This window comes from Excalfactoria chinensis, chromosome 32 (genome assembly GCF_039878825.1).
Source record: "Excalfactoria chinensis isolate bCotChi1 chromosome 32, bCotChi1.hap2, whole genome shotgun sequence".
NCBI classification, from domain to species: domain Eukaryota; kingdom Metazoa; phylum Chordata; class Aves; order Galliformes; family Phasianidae; genus Excalfactoria; species Excalfactoria chinensis.
This window is the reverse complement of record NC_092856.1, coordinates 158,196-186,030: the sequence shown is the minus strand read 5'-3', so window position 1 is coordinate 186,030 and position 27,835 is coordinate 158,196. Positions and strand designations below refer to the sequence as shown.

The 27,835-nt window shown below is 55.5% G+C and overlaps 3 protein-coding genes across 10 annotated transcripts in view; 2 read left to right on the top strand and 1 right to left on the bottom strand.

Moving 5' to 3' along the window:
• POGZ (pogo transposable element derived with ZNF domain) overlaps positions 1-9,981 on the top strand; it is a 28,010-nt gene extending 18,029 nt beyond the window's left edge. For 5 of the 6 annotated variants that reach the window (XM_072358587.1, XM_072358586.1, XM_072358581.1 and 2 more), the window contains exons 6-18: positions 71-268; positions 827-936; positions 1,275-1,609; positions 2,131-2,285; positions 2,501-2,601; positions 3,078-3,224; positions 4,065-4,199; positions 4,538-4,707; positions 5,281-5,421; positions 5,908-5,967; positions 6,261-6,373; positions 7,085-7,109; positions 7,228-9,981. In XM_072358587.1, the coding sequence (XP_072214688.1) occupies positions 71-268; positions 827-936; positions 1,275-1,609; positions 2,131-2,285; positions 2,501-2,601; positions 3,078-3,224; positions 4,065-4,199; positions 4,538-4,707; positions 5,281-5,421; positions 5,908-5,967; positions 6,261-6,373; positions 7,085-7,109; positions 7,228-8,800 (3,263 nt within the window). In that variant the 3' untranslated portion in view covers positions 8,801-9,981. The remainder of the gene's footprint in view (positions 1-70; positions 269-826; positions 937-1,274; positions 1,610-2,130; positions 2,286-2,500; positions 2,602-3,077; positions 3,225-4,064; positions 4,200-4,537; positions 4,708-5,280; positions 5,422-5,907; positions 5,968-6,260; positions 6,374-7,084; positions 7,110-7,227) is intronic. The other variant, XM_072358585.1, reaches the window with a different exon arrangement.
• Positions 9,982-10,801: 820 nt separating this feature from the next.
• On the bottom strand, positions 10,802-14,095 carry PSMB4 (proteasome 20S subunit beta 4). The gene is made up of 7 exons (XM_072358591.1): positions 13,830-14,095; positions 12,761-12,967; positions 12,196-12,342; positions 11,937-12,018; positions 11,722-11,838; positions 11,239-11,327; positions 10,802-10,922 (listed from the first exon to the last, which is right to left on the bottom strand). The coding sequence occupies exons 1-7, from the start codon at positions 14,078-14,080 to the stop codon at positions 10,910-10,912; spliced, it is 906 nt and encodes a 301-aa protein (XP_072214692.1). The 5' UTR covers positions 14,081-14,095; the 3' UTR covers positions 10,802-10,909.
• Positions 14,087-27,514, top strand: CGN (cingulin). Of its 3 annotated transcripts, none has more exons than XM_072358588.1 (21): positions 14,087-14,272; positions 18,673-19,524; positions 19,637-19,737; positions 19,964-20,033; positions 20,104-20,199; positions 20,272-20,402; positions 20,579-20,678; positions 20,750-20,962; positions 21,406-21,554; positions 21,633-21,774; positions 21,848-22,048; positions 22,286-22,471; positions 22,954-23,211; positions 23,706-23,876; positions 23,967-24,128; positions 24,877-24,966; positions 25,971-26,054; positions 26,387-26,505; positions 26,581-26,689; positions 26,795-26,958; positions 27,116-27,514. In XM_072358588.1, the coding sequence occupies exons 1-21, from the start codon at positions 14,195-14,197 to the stop codon at positions 27,255-27,257; spliced, it is 3,618 nt and encodes a 1,205-aa protein (XP_072214689.1). In that variant the 5' UTR covers positions 14,087-14,194; the 3' UTR covers positions 27,258-27,514. The 3 variants fall into 3 exon arrangements, with proteins under 3 accessions (XP_072214689.1, XP_072214691.1, XP_072214690.1); XM_072358590.1 differs by having other exon boundaries at positions 14,221-14,272; positions 18,678-19,524; XM_072358589.1 differs by lacking the exon at positions 14,087-14,272 and adding an exon at positions 18,059-18,139.
• Positions 27,515-27,835: the final 321 nt, after the last annotated feature.

The following is a 27,835-nucleotide window of genomic DNA, read 5'->3' as shown; positions in this document are numbered from 1 at the left end:
CAGGCTTCACTCAGTGCATCAGCTCTTACCAATTCTTATTAATGCTCCTCTGTTATCCTCCCTTTGGCAGTGAGCATCGCAAGCTTTGTGACCGTAAAGAGACCCGGAGTGACTGGTGAGAACAGCAATGAGGTTGCCAAACTGGTGAACACCCTGAACACTGTTCCCTCATTGGGACAGAGCCCTGGACCGATGGTGGTGTCCAACAGCAGCCCTGTGCACGGCTCCCAGAGGTCCAGCACGTCGGAGTCATCGTCATCATCAAAAGGTGTAGTGAACTGCACTGAAACTGCTGAGATCTCATTGTTTGCAGGGGCACTTGAAAAACCTTCCCACATCTTCCTGCATCTTTGTCATTATTACTTTCTACCCAGTGGCTGTATTTTGTTTGTGGATATTGCTTGCATACATTAGTTTGCATTTGAAATTATTGATGTGCATCTTGAAAGCACACACACACACAGTGTGAAGAGGGGGAAGAATCAAATCCTGATTCCATAGGTCCTTACAGGTCTTAGAGTTCTGTAGTTCTTTTAAGGCACATTTTGTGTCATCTGTACTGAGTTTCTGTGTAGAGGTAGGGGTGAAGGTGATGGAAGGGAACAGGGTTTTAAACTGAAGGATAGGAAACCAATGAAATGACCAGAGAAAGAAAGATGAGTTGAGCTTTTTATTTTTAATTAGGGTAATGTTGAGATACTCCCTATTAAAGATATGAGGATGTGTTTCAGCGTACAGATTGTTGGGAGTTTGCATCCTGGACCTGAGACATGTAACGATTCTTTCTTTGTTTTGTCTTGTGTTGTTTTTCTCCCTCCTGTTACAGTCAGTTCATCTCCAATTCCTACCTTTGATTTGCAAGATGGTGGCAGGAAGGTCTGCCCACGGTGTGATGCTCAGTTCCGAGTCACCGAAGCTTTAAGAGGACATATGTGTGTAAGTAACCACCCTGGGGTGAACAGTTCTCCCTGGATCAGGGGTTGTGTGAAAGGGAAGAAAATGGCAAAGGAGAACCTTTGTAGGCCTCCGCAGCACCCCTTGGGATGTCAGGACCTCAGCTGGGTGTCCTGCTGTGGTGCCAGGATTGTTTTTCAGTCCTACTGACAGTAAGCAGAGATCTGAACATTGACTCTGCATTAATTTTTTTCCTTCTGAGTTTCCTGGAGTGTACCTGCCTCCTTTTAGTCCTGCTTAGTCTTTGCCTGTTTGCCCTCGATAACATCAGTAGTTCTTCCTGGACACTTCTGACTGTGTAGCTTTTTTTTGTCTTTTAGTACTGCTGCCCTGAAATGGTTGAATTCCTCAAGAAAAGAAAATCTCTCGATTCTGACCCGAATATCCAATCTGCAAAGCCTCCATCTCCAGAAAAAACCACAGCTGTTGCTTCCCCTCCCTCTTCTACTCCTATCCCTGCACTGTCCCCACCTGCTAAAGCCCCAGAGCCAAGTGAAGGCGTGGTTGACTCGTCCCAAAGCAAGCTCATCATGTTGGTGGATGACTTCTACTACGGCAGAGATGGTGGCAAAGTGAGCCAGCTGCTGAACTTCCCCAAGGTTCCAACTTCCTTCCGGTGTCCGCACTGCACCAAGAGGCTAAAGAACAACATACGGTAAGGGATGCAACATGCCACAAAAGGGCTGCGGTGTTCTGGGTGCCTCAGATCTGCAGGAGTGAAAATGAGGTGGGAGTAGCAACCTCCCAGGTGTCCCTTTGTGTGGGTATGCTTAGAGCTGAAGCAGGAAAGTGAGGCGGTTCATCTGCCATCATACATTGGGTCAGGGAAAGATAGAATGGATAAGAAAGCTGGAGAAGAGTGGAAGAGAAGAATAGTGGTTGGGGTCAGAAGTGCTCCAAAGCGCTGTGCTACGTCTCCTCTGTACCTTCTGCAGTTACAGAACAGGGGGTTGCTGGATAAGGGATTGTGTGTGCTGGTGTTGAGAAGAGCGAGAAGGAACCACCTCAATACTCTTTTGGGTCAAAGTTACTTTGGTTTTGTCATTCAGTCTATTGGGCCCTTAAAAGTAATGATAGAATGGCTTAAAAACTTAAACTTAAAAGTAATGATAGAATGGCCAGGCCTGCAAAATGTGTGGATTTCTGCTCATACCTTTTTCTGTTCATCTCCATAAGGTTTATGAACCACATGAAGCACCACGTGGAACTGGACCAGCAGAACGGAGAGGTGGACGTGCACACCATCTGCCAGCACTGCTACAGGCAGTTCTCCACTCCGTTTCAGCTCCAGTGCCACTTAGAGAACGTCCACAGTCCTTACGAGTCAACAAGTAAGCTGGTTTTGCTGCTGCAGTTCTGGGTTTGAGAGGGTTTTTGTCCTAGGTTGATAGCCAACCTGTTAAGATGAGCACCATAATAAAAAGAAGAGTAGTAATGTTTTTTTTTTTTTGAAGGAACTGTTATTCAGAGGAACTTATTGTAACCTGGTGCTGTTTTTTACCTTGTTGTTCTACAGCTCTTACCTACTTTTTCTTTTCTTTTGCAGCAAAATGCAAGATTTGTGAATGGGCATTTGAGAATGAACCAATGTTCCTGCAGCACATGAAGGACACACACAAGCCAGGGGAGATGCCCTACGTTTGCCAGGTACTAAAAGCCACTGTGCCATAAAGAGAAGGTGTTACTCTGGTGGAGATGAGGTTGTGTGACACCTTTTCTTGTCCCTCTGTTTACATGAGGTTTGTGCTGGATTCTGAACGTAACATCTCCACCCAGAGGCCCAACGCTGTCCCTCCAAAAAGAAGGGCCCTGGAAAAATGCTTTTTAATATACTCCACCTGTGTTGTGTTGACTATCTCCTTCTCATGGATCTGGAGTTTGAAATTGACTCCTTTCTTTCATGCGAGGTTTCAGTCTGTTTCCCCAAGCTGCTCTGACTGCTCTGCCCAATTCAGTGCCTCACTGATGCGATCAGCCATCAAGTTCTTTGGGACTTGGTTCCAAAACCCCACTGACTGTCTTTGGAGAGATCTGCACAGAGCCATTGGGATCTCCATACTGCAGTGGTGGAGGTGAGCTGGATTCTGATGTTATTTCACCTCTGTTTCTGTCCTCCCCTGTAGGTTTGCCAGTACCGCTCGTCGCTGTACTCAGAGGTGGACAGCCACTTCCGAATGATCCACGAGGACACGCGGCACCTGCTCTGCCCCTACTGCCTGAAGGTCTTCAAGAATGGCAATGCTTTCCAGCAGCACTTCATGAGGCACCAGGTACTGTGTCTGCCCTTATTGTCTGTCTGCAGAGATTTCATAATGAGCGTGTGAGGAGGTGCTGGGTTGGGGGTTTAAGTAAAGGAGGAGAGAAGAGGAGAAGAAAGGAGAAAAGAGAGCAAACCTGTTTGAGAGAGGGGTTTTGGTGGAAGCTGTATTCACTCCATAACAAATGCAATTTGCACGCTGTCATTCTGGATGTTTCATAGGGGTTGTGCTGCAGAGAAGAGGCAATGCTCCTTTAGGAGCAGCGCAGATTGTTGCTACAGAGAAGAAAGAAAAACGTTTTTGCTGGGCTGTGTGCGCACTTTGTGTGGTGGTTAATCAGCAGCTCTGTGTTCTTTGGGGGGTTTAACTTTTTTTTTAATTCAGGTAATAAATAAATAATGCTGCACGCATGCAAATGCAAATCAACCTGGTAGCTGAGTGTTCTGTTTCCATACATGCTGGCAGTATTGACAACATTTTTGATGTGGGTGTAGCTGGAGCATGCTTGCAGAACACAGAAGTGTGGCCTGCTTACCAAGTGCCTGCGTTTATTTGCCCCAAAGCCCTTTATTGGTTTCTGGAAGAGGCAAAGGCAAAGCAAGCTTGGAAGGAATGTTTCCCCCCAAGTCACGTACAGCTTTCTTAATTAAAAAATAAGCAAAAATAGTGAGATGGGGTCAGTGGGAAGGGGATGCTGTGCCAGTAGCACTTTCAGGTTCTAAAAAAGTGGGACTGGCTCTGGTTATAGGAGGGAATAGTGTTACTTCTCTTTTTTAAAAAACTAAAACAACCTGCTGTGCTTTGGGTCCTGTTTCTCTGACATGGAATGTGTTTCATTTGCATTTGCTTTAGAAGAAGAGTGTTTATCACTGCAACAAATGCAGACTCCAGTTCCTGTTTGCCAAGGATAAAATTGAACACAAGCTGCAGCATCACAAAACGTTCCGAAAGCCCAAACAGTTGGAAGGATTGAAGCCTGGAACTAAGGTAAGAAACCCCAGAGCCAATTGTGGTTCCCTGGGAAATATCCATAGTATCTTTATGGATGTGGGCAGAAGAGATGTTTGCCTTGTCTGCATCCAATACATCACACTTGCTGGCCCAGCCAAGGCATCTACAGTTGAAGGTGCCTCAACTTATTTACTGGATGCCTTTTGTTTGGTTCAGACAGAGGCTCAGGCCTTGTGTCCTGCTTTGGGTGGAACAAGTCGTGTTGTAGAGCCCTTGTTTATTCCTTTAGAGCCCCAGACTACTCTTAGGAGAGTCACTGAACCAGGATAGCTCACTTCTGCCCTTGTGTTGTAAGAGTGCTCTATTCTGTGCAGGTGACAATCAGAGCATCCCGAGGACAGCCCCGGACGGTGCCCATCTCTTCCAACGACATGGGGCAGGGTGCTGGGCAGGACACTGCACCGCTCTCCTCTGCTGACCCTCAGCCCATCTTCATGTACCCACCCGTCCAGAGGAGCGTCCAGAAGAGAGCCGTCAAAAAAATGTCAGACTTGTTGCTCAATTTCAAGTTATAAAGATTTTCAAGGCAGTGCAGGCATTCTTGTTATGCTGCAGCGATGGGTAGTCTGTGTCTCACTGGTTGCCAAGGAAATGTTATGCCAGGAGAATCTAGCTTCCCACAAAACAACGTTAAAACGTGTTCTGAAAGCTCTTCAGATAAAACTGAAATGCAGAATTCCCCATGGCAGGGGGGGTTCCACATGGCAGGGGTGTTGGAACCAGACCATCTTGGAGGGCTCCTCCAACCTAAGCCGTTCTGTGGTGATTAATTAGGTGGACAATTTGACAGAAACAATGAGATTCCATCACCGTAAGGGCTTTCTGCCCACCCTGTGGCATGCCATTTTGTATGAATTGATGTTTATTTATTAACCACTCCGTTACGATGTGGGAGGCATTGAGCCTGGCATTGAGGCACCCTGAAATGCTTTGGTGCAGGATGAGACCGGTTTAACTTCAGGAAGCTGGATGTGTGTCCTTAAATGTGTGTCCTGTTGGTGGTGGGTGTTGCTGCAGATGCCTTTCCCCACTGATGGCCACGTACCTCTCTTCTCAGGAGCGTCCTGGGTAGGCAGACCTGCCTGGAGTGCAGCTTTGAGATCCCCGACTTCCCAAACCACTTCCCCACCTACGTCCACTGCTCGCTGTGCCGCTACAGCACGTGCTGCTCCCGAGCCTACGCCAACCACATGATCAAGTAAGTGTGATGGCACAGAAATCCCTTCCTGCCTGAATGTTGTGGTGTCCCACAAAGGGGGTTCCACGAAATTCCAGTCCATTGCCTGTTCTGTAAGATGTGCGTTCTCTGTCAGCGATGGCTTTGGGATAAGATGGAGAATGAGTGCAAGAGCTGAAGTATTCATTCCCCACACAGTACTATGGCTAACAGCCTGTGTACTGCAAGCTCACTCTTCCAGGCTTCTAGGATTTCTTGCTGAAGTCTCATATTCGCATTAAAAATACAATTTAAAAGCAAATGAAAAGAAGGTTATGCCATGGTTTTATAAACCATTTATGTGCAGGACCTTTGTTAGACTTGTTTATCTTTAAATAAAAGACAAAATAGGATGATTGAAACCAGGGGTGGGTCGGTCTTTGTAAACATGCCAGGTTTCACACGGTTTTACAGCCCTTCAGATACCTGGAATAATTCTGATGTTTCTTTAACCCCTTTGTCATACAGCAACCACGTTCCCAGGAAGAGTCCCAAATACTTGGCTTTGTTCAAGAACTACACTGCCTGGTAAGGGAATACTTGTCATCTCACTTTAATCACCCGGGGATCTGGTGTGCATTCATTTCCTGATCTGTTGTGTTCTTTACTTTCACGTCTGCTTCTTGAGAAGCACTGCTTAGTATTTGCAACACAGCAACATAGGTCAAATGAAGGCAACCACCACTGCCTTCCAGAGGGAGGACAGTACCTTAAGGAGGGGGCACTGCAGCGCTGAGAGTGATGTTTTATCCCTGGTGTGGGCATGCATCTCTTCTAATAGCTAATGCTGATACAAAGTTCACTTTCTTCTTGTTGTACAGTGGCGTGAAGCTCTGCTGCTCCTCCTGCCTCTTTGCATCATCAGAGGGTGATGTGATGGCCAAGCATTTGGTCTTCAACCCATCACACGAGTTCAGCAACATTGTTTTCCGAGGTAGGAGTTTGGAAAAGGAGTGGAAAAGTTGAAATAATGAATGAAAGACATAACCCGTGAGTTCCTGGAGCCCAGCTCAAACACCGGTGTGGCCAAGCACTCACTGACTGCTGAGCTTCAATAAAATGCAGCTTGGGGACCTTCTGCAGTTGCTGAATGTGTCACAATTGTTATGGAGATGAGAGCTAAGCCTCCAGTGAGGCTGTCAGCTTGAGCTCAGCTTTGCAGTTTAGATCTTGGGAGATATTCCCAGGAAAGAACAATACAGAGGGCTTCAGGGAGTTGCTCTGTTCCTCTGAGACATCATTGTACCTCTGTGACGGAGAGGCCTGGAGCAGCTGCTGATGTTGGGCTTTGAATGGGGCCTGGAGTTGCTGTTCCAGCCATTTGTTGCCATAAATGCAATTTAAAAACTGAAGGTCATTGCCTGCAGCAATCTGGCTGAAGTTGAGCTTTCCAAACCAAACTCCTGGTGTTATTTCTGATGGGTTTTGGTTTTGGTGGGGTTCTGATGCTGCTCTGCACTACTGGGAAGTTCTCATTGGTTTTGATGTGGGTGCAAGACCTCTCAGGGAAGGGAGGGGGTCGAATGAACATCTGGTTCTTGCAGCAGATAGAGATGCCTGAGCCTTATTTCTGCAAAAGCACAGTGTGTTTGCACTGACTTGTTGCTTGTTTGCAAAGCCACAACTGTCTGTCTTTTTCTCACAGGGCCTACTTGGATATCACATTCCAGGTAAACTCTTTGTGAACTCTCCTATCATCTGTTGCAGTCTGGAGGTTGGTTGCTTGTTTTGCCCCCTGTGGTTTTATTTCCTTGATTTTAAGAAGGCGCTGTGTTCTCTCCCTTCAAGGCACATCCAGCCCCAGGACAGAAGCATGAAGAACACGTGCCCTGCCTATTCCCCCAGTAAAGCTGCTACTGTGAAAACTAAGTCTGTGTTACCCGCAAAGGACGACCTGGAGCCTGAAGTGGCACTGGCCGCCCACACCCGGCCCCTGCTTTGCCAGGAGGAAGAATGCTTAAATATCGATGCTCAGGAAGACGAGCAGCCAATGAAGGAGACAGAACCTGCAAGCAAAAAGGAGCAGCTGTCGGTGAAGAAGCTGCGGGTGGTTCTGTTTGCATTGTGCTGCAGCACTGAGCAGGCGGCCGAGCACTTCCGGAACCCGCAGCGGCGCATCAAGCGTTGGCTCCGGAGGTTCCAGGCTTTCCAAGAGGAGAACTTGGCGTCGCTGTCGGAGGGCAAATACCTGAGCTTGGAGGCCGAGGAGAAGCTGGCGGAGTGGGTGCTCACCCAGAGGGAGCAGCAGCTGCCCGTCAATGAGGAGACGCTCTTCCAGAAGGCCACCAAGCTTGGCCGCTCCCTGGAGGGCGGCTTCAAGATCTCCTACGAATGGGCCGTGAGGTTCATGCTGCGGCACAACCTCAGCATGCACACGCGGAGAGCGGTGGCCCACCCGCTCCCCAAAGAGGTGGAGGACAACGCTGGCTGCTTCATCGAGTTTGTGCAGAGGCAGATCCACACGCAGGACCTGCCCCTCTCCATGATCGCAGCCATCGACGAGATCTCCCTCTTCCTTGACGTGGAGGTGCTGAGCAGCGACGACAAGAAGGAGAACGCTCTGCAGACGGTGGGGACTGGCGAGCCCTGGTGCGACGTGGTCCTCACCATCCTTGCTGATGGGAGCGTTCTCCCCACGTTGGTCTTCTACAGAGGTCACGTCCAGCAGCCCGCCAACGTGCCTGAGTCCATCATACTGGAAGCGAAGGAGAATGGCTACAGTGACGACGAGGTCATGGAGCTGTGGGCGTCGCGAGTGTGGCAGAAGCACACCGAGTGCCAGAACAGCAAGGGCATGCTGGTGCTGGATTGCCACCGAACACACCTCTCGGAGGAGGTACTGTCCTTGCTGAGTGCTTCCAGCACTCTCCCGGCTGTCGTACCCGCTGGCTGCAGCTCCAAAATCCAACCTCTGGATGTTTGTATAAAAAGGACTGTGAAAAATTTCTTGCATAAAAAGTGGAAAGAGCAAGCCAAGGAGATGGCGGACTCCACGTGCGATTCGGGCATCCTTCTCCAGTTGGTTTTGTGTTGGCTGGCAGAGGTGCTGGAGGTCATCAGTGACTCTCCTGAACTCGTGCAGCAGTCCTTCCTGGTGGCCAGCGTGCTGCCAGGGCCGGACGGCACGGCCAACTCAGCCACACGCAACGCCGACATGCAGGAGGAGCTGATCTCAGCACTGGAAGAGCAGCTGAAGCTGGGTGAGGAGCAGCAGCTGCAGGAGGCGGTGGAAGGCGAGGAGCAGCCCCAGAATGAGGAGTGTGACGACCCCGAGATCCTCCATCAGCTCTTCGAGGGGGAGAGCGAGACTGAATCGTTTTACGGCTTCGAAGACGCCGATTTGGATCTGATGGAAATCTGAGCACTGATCTGCGAGTTGGGGGATCTGGAAAGGGTTGTTTTTTCAATAAATGTTGGATGAGACCATTACACTTCCCTGTGGATTTGTGGGTTTAGGAAATTTGTAGGCGATCACTCAGATAAATAGCCATTTATGCTGTTCATTTATAAGTTTTGTGCTTTTTTAAAGAAAAATCACTGTGTTGGTATTTTCTGAAAATATATTGTGGGTGAATATTTTTGCGTTTTCTTTACCTCACTGTATCATAGTTTTCTGTTTTTATTGTGCAGAAATGTTTTGAATTATACATTGTCAATGTGACCATTTCTAAAGAAAGGAGAACAGATGTAGCTAACGAACCAGTATATAAACCTTTTGGATGTCTTAACACAGGTTGGTTCTTTTTTTTTTTTCCCCAACACTTGACCCAGAGCTTTAGGTTTCTGTGCTGACTTTAGGTATGAATGATTGCTTTCAAGTGTGAACCTTCTACAATTGGCCCTTACGAGTTGAGTTTGGTTTGTTGTTTTTTTTTATTTCTTCTCTTTTTTAATCTTATTTTATTTTAAAGAGTAATTGTTCGGCTTGTGAGCTGGGACGTGGGATCCAAACACAAGCGAAAGCATTTTGCCTGCTCAGTGCCAGCGATGGTTCTTGGAGCCCCCGCTGCTGCCATGCGGTTGGGTCGGGTCCTCCATGGGAGCCCACCGGCACCGCCGCGCTCCAAAGAGTCCCCGAGAGAGGGTGCAGATGGAAGAGGGAAAGTCGAGGCTGCCTTGATCTTCCCCTGTAGATGGGAGTTAAATGTATGGACCATTAAGCGTTGATTAACGACGAGTAGTTGATAACCGTGCTTTAAGCAGTGGCATCAGACACTACGTTCCTTAGAATTAGAGATCTGATTTAACAAAACAAAACTGTGACATGCACAAAAAGAAGACGTTTGTTTTTATTTTTCACTGCCAGCTTAAATTTTTCTACAATTTGCATGTTTGAGGGTTTTTTAATTGTATGTATTACGGTATAAGCGGAAGCATTTTGACATACAGAATTCAGAAGCACCTGCACCTTTCTGTTTCCATAGAGGTTTTGTGAACCTGCCCTATGACCTAAGGAAAGCAGGAGGCAGCATGTGCAGACCTGTAAATGGTTCATCTTTAAAATGTACATACGTGGAACATTTAATAAAACCAGGGAAATGGATTTATAAACACGCGTTTTTATTATGCAGAGCTGTCCGGCTGTTGGGATATCACAGTGCCTCATAGGAGACACAGGAGCAGAGCACAGAGCTCAGCTCTGGGCAGATTCCTCTGCCCTTAGGGACACAGCCTTGCTCAGAGGTGGGACAGCAATTGAAGTGTGTACATGGCGGTCATGCTTGAGGCAGAATTCTGCCATTGGAGCCGTTTATACTCAGTGGTAGAAACAACGCTCTTAATGTTCATAAATGATTGCAGGGCTGAGAAATTCCCAGTTCAAGAGAAATATGGCACGAGCTGCACTAAGTGGGGTATTGGAACACCCCACTGCCGTGGTAACTCATGCTCCCATTCTTTCATTAGAGCAAATAGTGAAGCAATTGTGTGTATTTCACTTAAGGTTCAGCACGTGGGAAGTGAACAGGCATCAGCCAGGACCAGAACCAGCTCAGGTCCTACAGGTGAGTCCTTCAGCTGCCATCAGCGCCACCTGGCCGTACAGAAACCTTCACGACGACACAGAAAGGGAAAAAGCTTTGTCACCTTTGGCAGAAATGAGCTCACAGTGTTAACTGGAGGTGCTGAGGGAGCACTTTGATCCAAGGCGGTACGATAAAGGCACTGCCAAGGGGAGGAGGACTGTAATTGTCTTTGGTGGAGCACAGCGTCTACCAGAAACCGTTCCGCAAACAAACAAAAGGACATTTTTGCTCCCCTTCGCCAGGAATAAAGGACTGGGCTGTCAGCCACCTTCCTGCAGCACGGCCGTGTTTTGAGGAGTCAGAACCTTCCATTCTGGACAAAGCACAAACACGGGGGATCATCTTAATGGGTTTATTTCATTGCCAAAAGAAATGGGAACTTCAAAAGGAGTTTTCGGATGTACATCACCCAGAAGCACGGACACAACAAGGCAGTTCTGCACAGATCACTCGAAGCCACTGCAAGAAGAGCGTTTATAGGGTCAGGATGTGACACAGTGGAGATGTGGACCATGTGTGGCAACACCACAACCTGCATGGAGTTTTGTACTGAAGGAAAGGAGCAAAATCTCAGGAGGTCCATCAGTGAGAAGCTCTCTGCTGCCCAGAGCCACTTCCCGGCCAAGAGAGGATTTGGCTCTAGCAGGGACTCAGTGGGACCTCTACTGGAGCGTATGGCACCAATCACCCACCCACACCTACACTGCTTTGTGCCCTTGGTTTTTGCCAGACTGACAGCACACAGAGCTTGGACTGTGTGTCACCTGCCCATTACCTGACCAGGTGTGCGATGTCCCAGTTGGCCTCCAGGGTCAGCGGTCCCTCCACCTCCACTCCCTTCTCTGTTACAACAGCGACTTCATACTGAAGAGAAGAAATAGTGGAAATTTTCAGTAAAGCCCGGCCTCCAGACTTGGATTTATGGTGGGCCCTATGAAAGTTTTCATCATTAACTGCCAATAATAAGAATTTACAACAGGCCCTATGAAGGTTCTCGTCATTCACTGTCAATAACGATCACTGAGTCCAACTCAGTGTTATAAATCCATCCAATTTGGGACATTTGATGATTCTATGATTCATCTGCTTTAACGTGGCACCGCATTCAGTAATATCTGTCTTTTTCCTGGGTGGATAAGTGGAGTTGGCTCACTGTGGTAGGAATGTTCCCAAAGCTACAGGATTTCAGCTCTAAGTGTCACCATGGAGGGGATGGGAGATGAAGCACAAAGCTCTGCAGCCAACGTGCAGCACTCACTCTGTTGAAGGACCGAGCATCTCTGTAGTATAAAATCTTCATGCAGCGCTCAATCAAGTCACGGGCTTCCTCCTTGGTCAGGCTGGGCTTCTTCTCCAAGACTTCCCTCATCAACGGCTGGAAAAGTCATCAACACCCAACAGCTCAACGGTCAGTCACCCCGCACCAAGCTTATTGCCTCAGTGTGCTCCACATTCCCATTTGTGAGCACTAACCTGTGCCAAGTACGCGCCGTACCCCGTAGCGAGTGTTGGGGCTTCATAGGCCACTCCGAGCATGTCCACGTAACCAAGGAAGCTGAAGGACAGAGCTGTGAGCATCACTGCTGCACGAGGGGAGGGCACCCAGAGCACAGCTCCTAGCCAGGGGACCCCCCCATCCTTCTCTGTTTGGAGAAACCCTAAAGGACGTTCCCATCCAACAGAATTGGGCTGATGGGGTCACCCTCAATGTCCCACGTTCCCTTGTTCTCACCTCTCACCGTTGTAGAACCCTCCGATGACAACAGTGTTCCACAGTGGGTTGATCTTGGACCTCCTGTTGTACATGACTCTGGTCAGCCAGGAATGAATGGCTTTGGGGCTGTAACTGTGGCCATCTCCCAGCAGTTCCTCATCAATTCTAAAGCAGAGAGAAACATCATTCAACTCAGAGGAGGTGGGAGCCACCAGACCAGCACCCAGCCCACCTGAGCAGGACAAGGGATCACAGAATAAGACCGTAGATTCATTAACTTTGGAAAAGACCCCGAAGATCATCAAACGCAACCCCCAACCCATCACCGCTCACAAAATCAGTGGGGTTGGAGGAGATCTCTAAGCTCACCAAGGCCAACCATCTATAACCACTAAACCACATCCACCCTCCTCTTGAAAACCTCATGCCATCTCCTCGTGGGCTGCCTGGAAATGAACTTTACACCAAGAGAAGCAGCCAAAAGCCACCAGTAAATAAAGGAGCTGGAGGATCCCAGAGACTCCCTCCAACCTGGATATGCCGCTGCATTGGCTGTGTGGCTCTTGGACCCAGGAGGACTTACACCATCTGGTTGATGATCTGAGTCAGGTACTGGAAGTCGGCGTAGTCACCGGAGGCGCCCAGCACGGTGCTGTCGTTCACCTTCAACAGCCGGGAGATGCTGCGGAAGCGCGCCAGGGACCCGTAGGAGCCCATCATGTCCGCCGCGATCACCACGCCGCCCTCAAACTTGACGCCCAGCACCGACGTGCCCGTCACCATGGGGCTCCTGGGGACACACACGTCAGTGCCAGACCCCAGACAACCCCCCCAAATCCTCTGAGCCCCCCCAGCCCCCATCCACCCTCCAGCCCCAGGGCTGCTTCCCCTCCCCCCCCAACATCTCAGAGTTCCCCCAGCCCCCTCTCCAGCCCACCCCCCCAACTCCTTGGAGCCCCCCAGCCAACCCCCTAAAACCTCTGAGCCCCCCCAAGCCCCCATCCATCCTCCAGCCCCAGGGCTGCTTACCCCCCCCCAACATCTCAGAGCCCCCCCAGCCCCCTCTCCAGCCCACCCCCCCAAACCCTCAGAGCCCCCCCAGTCCCCCATCCATCCTCCAGCCCCAGGGCCGCTTCCTTCCCCCCCAACATCTCGGAGCCCCCTCAGCCCCCTCCCCCAAATCCTCTGAGCCCCCCCCAGCCCCCCATCCACCCTCCAGCCCCAGGGCCGCTTCCCCCCCTGCAACTCCTCAGAGCCCCCCAAGCCTCCCCTCCAGCCCACCCCCCCAATTCCTCTGAGCCCCCCCAGCCCCCCATCCATCCTCCAGCCCCAGGGCCGCTTCCCCCCCCCCCCAACATCTCAGAGCCCCCCCAGCCCCCCCCCCTCTCCCCCTCCAACTCTTTTGAGCCCCCCATCCACCCTCCAGCCCCAGGACTGCTTCCCCCCCCCCCCCAACTCCTCGGAGCCCCCAGCCCCCCTCCAGCCCCAGGGCCGCTTCCCCCTCCCCCCCCGTTGCCCCTCACCCACGTGTGCCCCCCCCGCCCCCCATCCCATTGTTCCCCACAGCCCCGCTGCCACCCGTGACTCCGCACATCCATCTCCGTGCCCTCCTCCCCCCCCCCATATACCCTCCATTCTCCCCCCCGGCTCACAGGGTAGCGCTGTAGGGCCGCAGCCCGCTCCCGATGCCGACCCCCCCGGGGCTGTACGCTGCTCCCGGTGCTGGACCCCCGGCCCAGAACGGCGGCGGCGCGCTCGCTGCTCCGACCTCCATCTTAGTCACAGTGAGGCCTCGTTGCGCACGCGCGCCGGGAAGTGCGACCTCCGCCGGCCACCGTAGTGCGAGGGGAGGGGTGGCGCCATCTTGAGGGGGGCGCGGGTTGCTGAGCGTGAACGGCGCCATGTTGGGAGTGGCGGAAGTCAGGTAGGATCGGGATAGCTGGAGGGGGCGTGGCGGTGGGCGTGGTTTGTGCGGCTCGGCTCCACCTTAAGGCGGGGCCGTGAGCGCAGCGGTCCAATGGGAGCGCAGGGGGCGGGGCCTGGCGGAGGTAACAGGTTGGGGCGGCGGCGGAGGTGTGCGGGGCGGTGCGGAGCGGTGAGTGCGGGGCTCAGGGGGGGACAATGGGGGGTCCCGACCCCACGGTGGGGCTCAGAGGGGCCGGGGATCAGGGATCATGGTCTGCGGGTCTCGGCCTGCCCTATGGTAGAGCATGTAAGGTCTGAGGCTGTTGGGGCTGCTGACCTTAGAGTGTGTTCTGCCCCGTATTGGAGCCTATAGGGTTTGAGGCTATAGGGGTCGGGTCTGTACAGCCTCTTCTGGCCCATGGCAGAACCCATAGGGGCCGGAGTCATTGGGGCTGGTGTCCTTGGAACGTGTCCTGCCCTATGATGGAGCATATACGGACTGAGTCCAGTGTTGCTGGGGTCCATGCAGCATGTCCTGCCCCACGGCACAACCCAATGGGGCAGGGCTTATAGGGGATGGGGTCTGTGGGTCCCGTCCTGCTCCATGGCAGAGTATATAGGGCTGGGTCCATAGGGGCTGCTGCCCTTGGAAGTTGTCCTGCCCTATGGCGGAGCCCATAGGGCTGTGCCTGCTGGTGTTGTCCTTCCTGGGCGTGCTGTGCCCTGTGGCACTGTCTATAGGGCTGGGCTGCAGGGCTGCCCTTCCTGGGCTGTGCCCTTCCCCACGGCAGAGCTTATGGGGCTGGAGCCCTTGTAGCAGGTCCCACTGGGGCTGACTCTGCATAGGGGTTGCTTGACCCTATAGTCCCATATAGCCCCCTTAGGGTGCCCTTACAGATCCCATAGGGTCTGGCTCTGTTGGGAGGTGCCCTGCCATACAGAACTCCCCAAAAGTCCTTGTTGTGGATGTGACCCATAGCACATCCCCTAAAATACCCCCCAGTAAGGGCTCTTCCCTGCTTTGGGTCTTCCTTCTCCATCTGTAGGATCCCTCATTGATCCTCTGTCCCCTGTAGCCCCTCCCTGCCCCTATAGGTGCTCTGCCCCTTCCATAGGGGGTCTGCATTTCCTTATAGACCCTCTGGGCGCCCATGCTGCCCCCCTCCCACAGAGCCCTACAGCTATGTGTTCCCATAGGCACTGCTCTGTAGGGCTCCGGAGCCCCACAGATCCCATTCCTGTCCCTTTCAGGGCTGCTCTGCTCGTAAATTCCACACGGCCTTTGTGGCTCCGTCCTTATCTCTGCTGATAAGAGCCGTGTCCCAGCCCTGCTCCTCCCACCCCGAGCACCTCTGGGATTGTGAGTCCGTTCCCTCCAGACCTTATTAAGACCCAGATAATCATTTTGGAGCTGCCCAAGGCTGAGCCCCATCCCACAGCAGGGAGATGTTGCTCCAGGACCTCAAGGCATCACTGGAGCCGACCCTTCCCAGCTGCAGGCGGCCGTAACGTGGCACCTCCTGCATCTTTAATGCTGCCCTACTTCGCTCGGCTTCAGTAGGAGAGAAAAGCCAAGTGTGTGCATGGTGGGATGTGACGCTGCCAGCCCCAATCCGCCCCAGTGTCCCCAATGCTGCTGGGCTCTTGGTGCCAATGGAACCCTAAATGACACCACCTCCATCCCTGCCGTGATGGGTAGGGCTGCCCGGGTCAGCTGTCCCCTGGATAACCCGTCCCTGTGCTCTGTGCCTGCTGTTCCAACTCTTTGTTTGGAGCATGCGGATTGCTCTGGGCTGGGTTTGCTCCCCACCACCCTGACCAGTCGAGCTGGTTTGGAGTGTGGCTCCCAGCTTGGATCCCATTGATAAGGATCCCATAGATAACGATTCCGTAGATAGCGGGGCTTGCAGCTTGGATCCCATAGATAAGGATCCTGATCCCTTAGACAGTGATCCCATTGAAAGCACTGCTTCTAGCCCTGATCCCATAGATAACAATCCTATAGAGAGCACCGCTTCCAGTTTGGATCCCACAGATAAGGATCCCCCAGATAACATTGCCATAGACAATGTGATTTCCAGCTTAGATACCATAGATAATGCTCCTACAGACAGCACATCTTCCAGCCCTGATCCTGTAAGCAGCAATCCCATACAGATACAATCCCATACTCCTTTTCTAGCTTGGATCCCACAGACAGTAGATAGAGAGCGTGTGTTCTGGTCCCAATCCCACAGACATCAACTGGGGTTGGCCGTTGGGTTGGCTGCACTCATGGACTGTTGTGGTTGGCCACGAGGGTTGGCTGTCGGGGTTGTCAGGCTTTTGTGGACCATTGAGTTGACCACTGAGATTGGCCAATTGGGGTTGGCTGCATGTAGACTCTTGAGGTTGGCCAATAGCGTTGGCTGTTGGTGTTTGCCGTGGACCACCGGCTTGTGACCCAGTGCCCACCATCCATCTGAGGATGGCTTTCAGCAGCCGCTGGGTTTTCAGGGCTGCCTGCAGGGAGTGGGACGGGGCTATCATTGCCTTGTTGATGATTAACCTGAGTGACGTCCCCGGGGCGTGGGGCGGACGCTGCCCCGTGACGCGCTCCCGGTTTCGGGTTTCGGCGATCCTTGCACAGCCCCGCTGTTTGTTGGGGTTGCAGGCAGGGCATGGAGCTGTACAGACTTTGTCCCTGTTGAGCAATCAATCAGCTCTGCAGGTAGAGCAGATCCTTTGGTGCAAAGAGCCCGAAGCTCAGAAAAAAACGGGCAGAAAAAAAGGAGATATTTTTGTGCTCGGATCCCGCTGTCCCCGTTCCCATGCCTGGGGCTGGGACGTGCGGTGCTGATGGCCTTCCCCTCCCGGCGCTGCCCGGCCCGTTGCACAACAGCTTTGTGGGTTGTGGTGCCCACAAAGGGCTCTTTGTGCTCCGTATCTGCATGAGCAGAGTTGGCCGCCTTCCACGCATGGCTACGGGGACCCACGGGCAGAGCCGGGTGCCACCGTGCTCTGTGGGCGACGTGTCCTTCAGGACAACAAATGGGGTCCCCCTTTTCATCACCCTCATTTGCACTGCGCTCCCCTCCTGGGGGCTGCGTGCTGCTGTGGGATCAGCGCTGTGTTCCTGTGTTGGAATGCGGTCTGTTCCCCTTTATCTGAGCGCTGGAGCCCAGCCAGGATGGGGCATTCCCAGGGATTAGTGCTCACCTGCTCCTGGCTCGAGCTGTGGGGCTGGACCCACTGCGTGCCCATGGAGGAAAAGAATCCGTCCTCACTGCTGCACCCATAGGGTGGCAATGGAGTGGCCATGGGGACATGATGACTGTGGGGTACCCATGGGGTGGCCACAAGGAAATGGTGCCATGGGGTGACTGTACATGACAGTGTTCATGGGGACACCATGACTGTGGGGTGGCAATGGGGTCACCATAAGGTGACCACAGGATGACCATGAGGACATTTGGTGCCGACCTCGTAACCGTGATGCCGTGTGGGGACAACGAGCTCATGGCAGCAGCCCACATCCCCATGGCCGCCCTGCTGGGTGCCAGGTGCTGCCACCTCCACCATCTGCTCGGGGCTGGTTCCCTGCTGCAGCCAAGCTTGGCACCGACCCTCTGCCATGTGTTGGGCTCGGCAAACCCTCAGCACCAGCACCACGGGGTCCCCGTGGCCATTTGTCCTCTGCAGTGTGCCCAGAGCTGAGGCTTTGGAGTGGGCACGGGGACGGATGTGGGGGCCGCATTGGGGTGACTGAAAGCTGATAACGTGAGATTTTGGTGCCGTTCTCCCTTTGTCCCTACGTGCGGGACGTGGTGACCCCGGCTCTGTGCCACCATCCCATGGCCGTGTGCTGAGCGCGTGGTGCTGGCGGTGCCGCTCACAGTGCGGTTATTTTGGGCAGCAAACGGAGCTGCCGGCACCGGAGGCAGCGGGTGGAGGAGCGCAGCGCTGTGGGGCCGGGGCTGCCCGGGGCTCTGCTGTCATTCTGCATCAGCCCCGCTGGAGCTCCCGGCGCTGCGGTGGCCGCGGTTCGGTGCAGGCGGAGGGCGAGCGGAGGACGTCGGTGAGTGCCGGGTGTCAGCGCTGAGCTGGGATGTGGGGTCGGTCCGGCCCTGTGGGGTCGGTGCTGTGTGGGGCTGAGGGTGCTGTGTGGGGCTGAGGGTGCTGTGTGGGGCTGAGGGTCTGCTTGGTGCTTTCTGTGAGTGTTTCAGCATCGGCTCGATCCAGAGAAAGGGATTTCAGCGCAGACCGGGAGCTGTGCTGTGCATGGGAGCAGTGCCACCGGGTCCCCAGCACTATGGGGTTGCAAACCCACTGTGGGATCACATCCACACTGTATAGCCATGCCTATCTTAAGGGCAGCATCAACCCCATGGGTCTACATCTGCCATATGGGGCCACATCAGCTCTGTGGAGCAGTGTCCCCACTGTGTCTCTGTGTACCCCCTATGGGGCCATGCCTGTCCCTATGAAGCTACCTTCCTGCTAAGGGACTGTATGTGTCCTATGGGGCTGTGTCAGCCATATGGGGCCATATGCCCCCAGCCCTGTGGGGCACAGAATGTGGGTCCCGCTGTGACTCTGCCCTCTCCCCAGAACAGCAGCACTGCATCCAGCATGGAGCGCACGGCAGAGAAGCAGAGCCCGGTGGACTATGGTGTCCAGATCCGCTTCATCAATGACCTCCAGGAGCCCAAGAAGGCCCCAAAGGCGCGCGCCAAGCCGGGCTCCTACGGGGTGGCCGTGCGTGTGCAGGGCATCGCGGGGCAGCCCTTCGTCGTCCTCAACAGCGGCGATAAGGGCGGAGATTCCTTCGGGGTGCAGATCAAGAGCGACGGCTCCTACCCTGCAGGGACCACCAGCCCACGGCCCCCAGACCCACCCCCTGAGCCGGACCTCCCTGAGAACCCCTATGTGCGCCCACAGCCTTCCTACAGCGATGAAGAGCACGTCGCCGCCCCGGTGCCCACCCGGCACAAACCCCACAGCAAGATGGGGGCTGAGCTGCGCCGGACGCAGTCCCATGGCAACCTGCTGGCCGCCACCGACGAGCTCATGGCTACCGGCTCCAGGAGTAGCAGCACGCTGAATATTGCCCACCCCACACACCGCAAAGGCTCCGGGTTTGGGGTCACACCATCCTCAGACTCGGAGAGCCCGGGATCGCGGCACGCAGGCGGTGACATCGACACCGAACCGCTCTCCTCGGTGAATTCCCTCATCAGTAAATTTGATGGCAAAGTGCAGCAGCGCGGCCGTGCGGCGCGGCGATCCCGCGTGGCTCCGGAGGAGAGGAAACGTTCACAAAGCCTGGATGCCCGCAGCACCGTTCCCGATGGCCGCGCCGTGAGCGCACCGTCCCCGTTGCCCACCGGGGGGGGCAGAAGTGCGGCGGTGAATCGTGGCACCGAGGAGCGGCCGCAGAGCAAAGCCCAGACAGAGCTGCAGGTACCGGAGGTGTTGGGTTGGAGGTGTCGCCGCTCGGTGATCCCATGGGGTGGGAGTGGAACTCCGGTTGAGGGATTGGTGCCCGGTGTTGAGATCTTCGTCCTGCTGGTAGCTGAAGTCGACGCCGGATCTGCTGCGGGACCAGCAGGAGGTGGCCCAGCCGGGCAGCAGTGAGGACCCCAAAGAACTCATCTACGGGATCCTGAAGGAGGGGTGAGCGTCCCCAGATCTGTGCCACATTGTGGGGTGGTTGCGAATAGTGATGCAGCATGGTTGGGTGTCGGTGGGTTGGGAACACAGCAGTTGGTGCCATGTGGTTGAGTACCAAGGATTTGGGGGATGACAGCAGTGAAGCACTTGGGATGCCCCATCCTTCCTGTGCCCGTCCTGCTCCATCCATCCCATACCCAACGTGCTCTCTCTGCCATGATGTTCCCAGGAGCAGGGACAGCGGTGCGATGCTGAAGAGGAAGGCTGCGCTGGTGCTGGAGAAGCTGCAGGAGGTGGCGGTGAGTGAGTTAAGGACAGGGTTATGGCTTTGGGGTGCTGGGGGTGACACTGAGCCCTGGGTGTCCCCAGGTGCCCACCAAGGGGACGGCGTGCTCCCAGCCCCAGCACCGCACGTTGGCCCAGAGGGTGGAGGAGCTGCAGGAGAGGTTGGATGAGGAGAGCAAGGTGAGGCTGCTGGGTGGAGGTGGGTACCCCGTGGGTATGGCTGCCATTGTCACTGCTGTTCCCCCAATGCAGCTCCGCCAGAAGCTGGAGCTGACCAAGGAGCGCAGCACCACGCGGGCGCTGGAGGAGGCGCAGGAGGAGAGCGCACGGCTGCGGGCAGCGCTGGAGAAGAGAATGCAGGAGCTGCAGAGGAGCAGCAAGGAGTAAGGGCTGCATGGGGCCGTGTTCCTGCAGCGCTCTGTCCCCACGCTGTCCCCACCGGGTGGCATGGAGCTCACCGACCCTTGAGCTGTGAATGTGGACTGGATTTCCCTCTCCATCAGTGGGGTCTGAGGGCTCTGCTGTGTGCTGTGGGATCTCAGGGCTGCTGTCCCTGCAGGCTCGGAGAGGCGAAGGCGGCACAGATGAGGGCAGAGGAGCAGCTGAAAGCGATGCGCGCAGAGATGGGGACAGCAACGGACACCAGTGCTCTGTGCAAGGTATGGCCGCATGCACTGCTCCACAACCATCCTTCACTGTGCCACCAACCACAGCCACTTCTGTGTTCCAGGAGCTGGAGGAGGCCCAGGAGGAGCTGGAGGAGGCCCTGAGCTCCCGGCAGCGACTGGAGGAGCATCTGAGGCTGCGGGAACGGGAGCTGACGGCACTGAAAGGGGCTCTGAAGGAGGAGGTGGCCAACCATGACCGTGAGCTGGAGCGCGTGCGGCTGCAGTGTCACAGTGACATGGAGCAGCTCCGGCGCAGCGTGGAGGACATCTCGCAGGTGAGGGCTTTGTGTCTGGGACCTGTGTCCTCACATCTCCCATTTGCACACCATGACGGGGTTCTGTGTCCTGCCCCCACCTCTCTGTGCTCCACCCCTGGGGAAGCCTGGAGCTTATCAGTGCTGCCTGGTGCTGTGGGGCCCACCACATCCTTGGGTTGCTTCCTGGGGAGCTGCTCTTTGTGGTGTTAAACCGGGCAGATCCTCAGCATCCCCAGAGCATTCCTGGGCACAGTCTGAGCATCCCCAGGGCAGAGAATCCCTGGGCAGAGCCTGAACATCCTTAAGAGTATCCCTGGAGAACCCCTGGCGGAACATCCCCAGGCAGAGTCTGAGCATCCCCAGAGTACCCTTGGAGCATCCCTGGGCAGTGCACCCCTGGGCAGGGTCTCAGCATCCCCCAAGGATGCCCACTCTCAGCCCTCCCCCTTTTTGTTCCCCAGAACCGAGCTGACCTGGAGTCGGAGAAGCAGAAAATCGGTGCCGTGGTGCGGAACCTTCAGCGTGAACTGGAGGAGAGCGCCGAGGAGACGGGGCATTGGAGGGAGATGTTCCAGCGGAACAAGGATGAGCTGCGCGCTGCCAAGCAGGAGTGCGTCCCGGCAAATCAGGGTGTGCTCAGGGCCGGGGGAGGTTACCAGCCCCCTCCATCCCATATTCCCATTCTCAGACTGCTGCAGGTGAAGATGGAGCGGGAGGAGTTTGAGGAGGAGCTGCGGGAGCTGCGGGAGCGCTTTGCGGCCGCACGGGAGGAGGTGGAGAGGGCAAGGAGCAACGCAGCTGACCCCGGAGAGATGGAAGCGCTGCGCATGGTGTGTAGCAAAGGGGGGATCTGGGTAATGTGTGTGTGCCCTGTCGGGGTCCCTGAGCCGATCCCGTCCCCAGGAGCTGCGCCGGGCACAGAAGGCACATCAGGAACTGATGGAGGAGAAGGAGCAGCAGGAGGAGGTGGTGCGGCAGCGGGAAGAGGAGCTGCAGGTGCTGCGCAGCGCTGTGCAGGATGAGGCCCAGAGCCACAGCGGAGCCATGGAGCAGTGCCTCCGTGACATGGAGCGGCTGCGGGAGGAGAGGGATGAGGCTGTCAGGGTGAGGGATGGGATGGGGATGGGGTATGGATGGGGATGGCGATGGCATTGGAGTGAAGAGGATGGGGACTGATTGAGATTGGGATGGGATGGGGAAGGGCTCAGTGCTGCCCAGCCACAAGCCAAGGGGCAATCTCACCACACCGCTGCAATGGGATCCCAATTTCACACCGCATTTCCTGGGCTGGGCTGGTGGCCATGAGGCCAGGTGGTCCATCCTGTTATGTCTGCATTGCAGGCAAAGGTTTCCCTGGAGGGTGAGAGGAAGACGGCGGAGGCAGCACTGCAGGAGCTGCAGGAGCAGCACAAGGAGCTGCGGAGGAAGGTGCAGGGCATGGAGGTGCAGCTGAAGGACTACGAGCGCATGGGGGAAAACTGGGAGGGTTCCCAGGCACGGCTCCGTGAGAAGGTCACCAAATTGGAGGTAATTGCAGCTGTGGGTCCAGGCTGAAGGACATGGGGTGAGATGAGCTCATATTGGAAATGTGGGGACTTGGGAGAAGAAGGTGGCACCAAAGGGACACTGGGAGACACGGGGGATGTTGGGGGGCTTCAGGACATCTGGGGATGTTTGGGGACATGAAGCAATGCAGGTGCCACGAGTAGGACACTGGGGACATGGGGAGATGTGGGGAATATCGGGGATCTTAAGGACACAGGGAGACACCTAGGGGCATGAGGCCATAGGGGGATGCAGGTGGTACCAGGGGGACATTTGTACATACTGGGGGACAGGGAGACAGTGGGAGGTGTAGAGGCACTGAGGGTTATTTGGGCAACGCTGCAGGACATTTGGGGACATGAGGTCACAGGGGAAGCAGATGACACCGGAGGAACACTGGGGACAGTGGGAATCGTAGAGGAGAGTGCCGTCCCCTGGAGCCATCCTCCCTCCCTCCCTCCCAGGCAGAGCGCAGACTCGCAGAGGAGTCATTGGGTGAAGCCACGGACCGTGAGCAGGAGCTGCTGCGGGCGCAGAGGTTTCTGGAGACGCGTCTGGATGAGGCACAGCGGGGAATGGCGCGGCTGACGCAGGAGCAGCAGGAGCTGAGCGCGTCCCTCCAGGATGAGCAGAGGCAGAAGGAGCAGCTGAAGCGTGCCAAGAGCGAGCTGGAGGAGCAGAAGCGGCTGCTGGACCGCAGCACTGAGAAACTGAACAGAGAGGTGGGGAGCGCCTGCACCTCACTGCCCCATCGCTCCTCTGTGGGGTGTGGGTGGAGGGCTGTGGTCTTCACAGATCTCCTCCTTCCCACAACCTACAGCCCCATCCCATGGGGAGGGCTTAGAGGGAGGTGGTCCTTATGGATCCCCTCCAGGTGGGGTATCCCATGTCTTGCTGGTCTCTGAGGTGCTTTGGCCTGGTAGGGCAGGGGTGCAGGACTGCAGGGCTCTGCCCCACTCTTTGGATGTGCTTATCTCATTGTTCTGATCCTTCCCTGTTACGTTGGGATGTCCCTGTTTGTGCTCACACTCCCTAAATCCATGCTGCCCTCATGGATCTGCATCAGGGGTCACGTTGTCCTTTGCTCTGGGGCACCTACAGCATCCCAGTGCCTTCCAGCTCCCATGCCATGGGCTCCTGCCAGTGCCACGGACAAGCAATGTCTTCCAAACCCCTTGCACCCCTTCCCAGCTCTGGTCCCACTGCTCTCCCACAGCTTGAGCAGATGACAGAGGAGTCCAACCGTTCACTGGCTGCTCTCAAGGCTCAGCTGGAGGAATGCAAGGAGAAATCCCGCAAGGAGATCACCGATTCCCAAAAACAAGCCAAGGACCGCAGTGCCGAGGTGGAGAAGATGCAGTTCAACCTGGGACGGCTGCAGGACGAGGTATGGCAGAGACTGCTGACCACAGCCTAGCTACGGCCCAGGTGGCCGTGAGGCTGCTGTCCGCACACCGTGTCTCATCGCTGTCCCCAGGTCTCCAGGCTGAAGCAGGCACTGCAGGACAGCCAGGCGGAGCGTGATGGCGCGCTGCTGGAGCGGGACGTGATGCTGCAGCGCCTGCGTGGCCTCGAGGAGGAGGCGGATGCCAAGAGGCGCTCCCAGGATGATCGCTCACGGCAGCTCAAGGCACTGGAGGTGGGTTGGGGCACCTGAGAAATGGGCTGTTGGCACACAAAGAGCGAGGCTGTGGCACCTGAAATCTGGGGACACGGGTAACCAAAAATCCAGGCGCTGTGGTGCCCGAAGAGTGGGTCATTGAATGCAAAATCCTGGGGTTGGGGCAACCAAAAACCATAGTTTCCCAAATGCTGGGTCAGGGCACCCAAAATTCAGGGTCTGATTGCCTGAAAATGGGGTCAGGGTGCCCGAAAACCAATGGGGTCATTGGCACCCAAAGAACGGGTCCCTGGCACCCGAAAGCTGGGGTTGATACACACAAAAGCTGGGGATGATACACCCAAAAAAATCCAGGGTTGTTGGTGCCCAGAATCTGTGGTGTCATTGCACTCAAAAACTGGGTCAAAATCTAGGATCAAAGCGTCCAAAATGAAGGTTGGGGCACCTGAAAAACCAGCCCCTGGCACACAAAAGCCGACTTTTGGCACCCCAAAACCAACGGGTCTGTGGTGCCCCAAAAAGCATCCAAAAAGGCACCCAAACCCACGTCTCCACCCACTCCCTGCAGTGCTGAGCACTGACAGTGAGGGGCAGAGCGTGCTCAGCCATCCTGCAGCCTCACGGGGTGGCGGTGCCGTGAGAGTGCACCCATTTTTCCGGCCCTATGCAATGAAACCCCACAAATGATGGTGGAGAGTCCTTCTCCCATCACCCCGGTACCGTCCTGATGCTGTGGGGCTGGCACAGACCCTCTGTCTGCCTGCAGGAGAAGTCCAAACGACTGGAGGAGGAGCTGGAGGAGGAGCGAAGCACGACTGAGCTGCTGACCGAGCGCATCAACCGCAGCCGTGACCAGGTAGGGCAACCAGCGGAAATCCCATGAGCATGATGCAAAAACAATGAGCAAAATTATGGAGGGAGGTTGGTGTTTGTGCAGGAAGTTGGGGCTGTCAGCTCCCAATTAACCCAACTGCTCATTAGCTTCAAAGCCAGAGGTGACGCAGGAGCTGTGGCACGGGCGGCGCTGGTGTTGCTGATGGGTTGTGGGAGCCGCAGCCCCATTGCTTACAGCTCTATAGGGGTGGACAGGAGCATTCCGGCCCCGTGGGGCTGGGCTTTGGGGTGGGTTATCCCATTTTTCATCCCCAAAAGGAGCATATCCCAGCAGAGCTTGCTAAGTGATGGCAGTGACCAAGGCTGTGGCCAAACCTCCCAACACCACGGCATTGGTTTGGCCAGTGGATGGCCCCATTGTTTGTAGGGCTGATCCGGGCCCCAGGAGCACCCTGTGGGGCTGGGAAGCGGGGAGTGATTTGGGTAGGTTTCCCATTTCTCATCCCCAAATGGGGCACATCCCAGCAGAGGTTTGCTCCACGTGTCCTCAATTTGTCCAAATTGAGCAATGCAGTGTGTAGGTGGCAGTGAAACTGGAGTGTGGCTCTGACAAGAGTCACCGTGTGATTTCTGGAGCTGTGTTGACTTATCATTTAGGCAACCCTACATAAAATCCCATTCCCACAACTTCAAAATAGCACCCAAAGCGGTATGGTTGGCTCTGGCTGAGCCCTGGGGTGTTGGGTTTGATCCATTGGTGCACAAAATCCATATTGGCCTCAAGCAGGGCTGCACCACAGTGCCCAAAGGTCCCCGCTCCCAGTCCAACCAGTTAAACCCTCCAGTGGAGAATTGCAGCCTGCACACCCAGGGGTGGGAGGTGTGGCAGCTGCTTGTTAGGAATAGAAAGAGGGCAGCTAATTGGGGAGGGAGCTGTCAGCCGCTCGTTGGGATGTGTGACCATTGGGAAGGGATTGGGGCTGGCACTGCTTTGACCGCGGCTGTGGCCAATGTCCCCATCCCCAGATTGACCAGCTGCGTGCTGAGCTGCTGCAGGAACGCTCGAGCCGCCAGGACCTGGAGTGTGACAAGGTCTCACTGGAGCGCCAGGTGGGCGTTGGGGACCACATCCCTCATCCTTCCATGACCCAAGTAATGGGAACACAGCGATGATGGGCGCTGAGCTCCACGCTGTGCCATTACGCTGCACCCTGGGCACCTCCCCATGCCCACGTCCCTCTGCATGGATGATAATTGCCACTGTATAACCATCCTCATTGTAGCCACTCCTTGGGAGAGGTTTCTGGGCTGGGATCTCCACCAGCAGCCCTGCCATCCTCCCCAGAGGCTGGTGTTGACTTGGTGGCTGAGGCTGGAGTTTGGCTGACCTGGTGGACAAGGCTTGGATTGACCTGGTGGCCTCTGTGTCCCCTTCTCTCCAGAACAAGGAGCTGAAGAGCCGCCTGGCCAGCTCTGAGGGCATGCAGAAGGTGGGCAGCTCCGTCTCTCAGCTGGAAGCGCGCCTGGAGGAGCTGCAGGACCGGCTGCAGGCCGAGGAGAGGTAATGGCCCCATTGTCCCTACCGCCATCATGGGCCGACCGTGCCATCAGGTCCTTCCCTCACACCTCCCGGCAGGGAAAAGAGCGTCCTCCAGTCCTCCAACCGCAAGCTGGAGCGCAAAGTGAAGGAGCTGACCATCCAGATTGATGACGAGCGGCAGCACGTCAACGACCAGAAGGACCAGGTGGGTGGTGGGCACATGGCCACCTGTGGCCGTGGGTTGGGGCCATTGTGTATTGCTGGTCCCACAGCCATGGGTTGGTGGCGATCAATGGCCGCATCCCCACAGCTGAGCCTGCGTGTGAAGGCGCTGAAGCGGCAGGTGGATGAGGCTGAGGAGGAGATCGAGAGGCTGGAAGCTGCCCGCAAGAAAGCACAGCGGGAGCTGGAGGAGCAGCATGAACTCAATGAGCAGCTGCAGGGCCGCATCAAGGCACTGGAGAAGGAGGCCTGGTAGGAAGAGGGGTGGCCCCACGGCCTTGCTGTGCTCCATTGCCCCATGGATGAGCCCCGTACCCTCGCCATGCCCCACATCCCCACCATGCCGTGCCCAACAGCTCCATCCCTCCATGCCCCACACTCCATGCTCAGCCCTCTCTTCCCTCCCCAGGCGCAGAGCCGCCCATGCGGCCACCGACTCCTTACTGCAGGACGACGCGCTCAGCTCCGACGAGGACCTGGACAGTGCCTATGGGCCATCCTCCATCGCTTCGCTGCTCAACGAGGCCAACCTGCAGACCAGCTCCTGCTGAGCCCCACTGAGCCCCCAGGGCTGCAGGAACAGCTCAGAGATCTCTGCCCTGCTGGCGTCGGCCATCGGCCCTCTTCTTCTGCCTGGCTTTTTGCCCCTGGTGGCCCCAGGGTTTTATGGCTGTGAGGATGGAGCCTGCGGTCCCCAGGGGACGCCACCACCGTGATTTATTTTTATATGCAATCATCTCCCTCGTCCCTCACCTCTCTTTTCCCTCTCAAATGCTATTTTCAATAAAATGGACCATTCCAACACCGGCGCGGCCCATGGCGGCGGTGCAGGACTGGGGTGCGGAGTGGGGGCATGCGGCTCCCTCCTGCCAGGTTGGGTCTGGCCCCAAGATACATCCTCATTATCACTAATTAACGAGAATGGGAGCCGTGCCAGGTGCTAATTAGCACCATTGTGTTGATTGGCAGTGCTTACCGCAGTTCCCCTCTATGGCCTCCAGCGGGGCCTCGCTGCTTCTGTCCCTTGTGCTGCCTCTATCCCTGCTGCCTCAGTTTCCCCACCTGCCCTCGGTGTGGTGGCGGTGGGGCCGGGGGGACCCCATCCCATCCCTGTGCCACAGCTGGTATC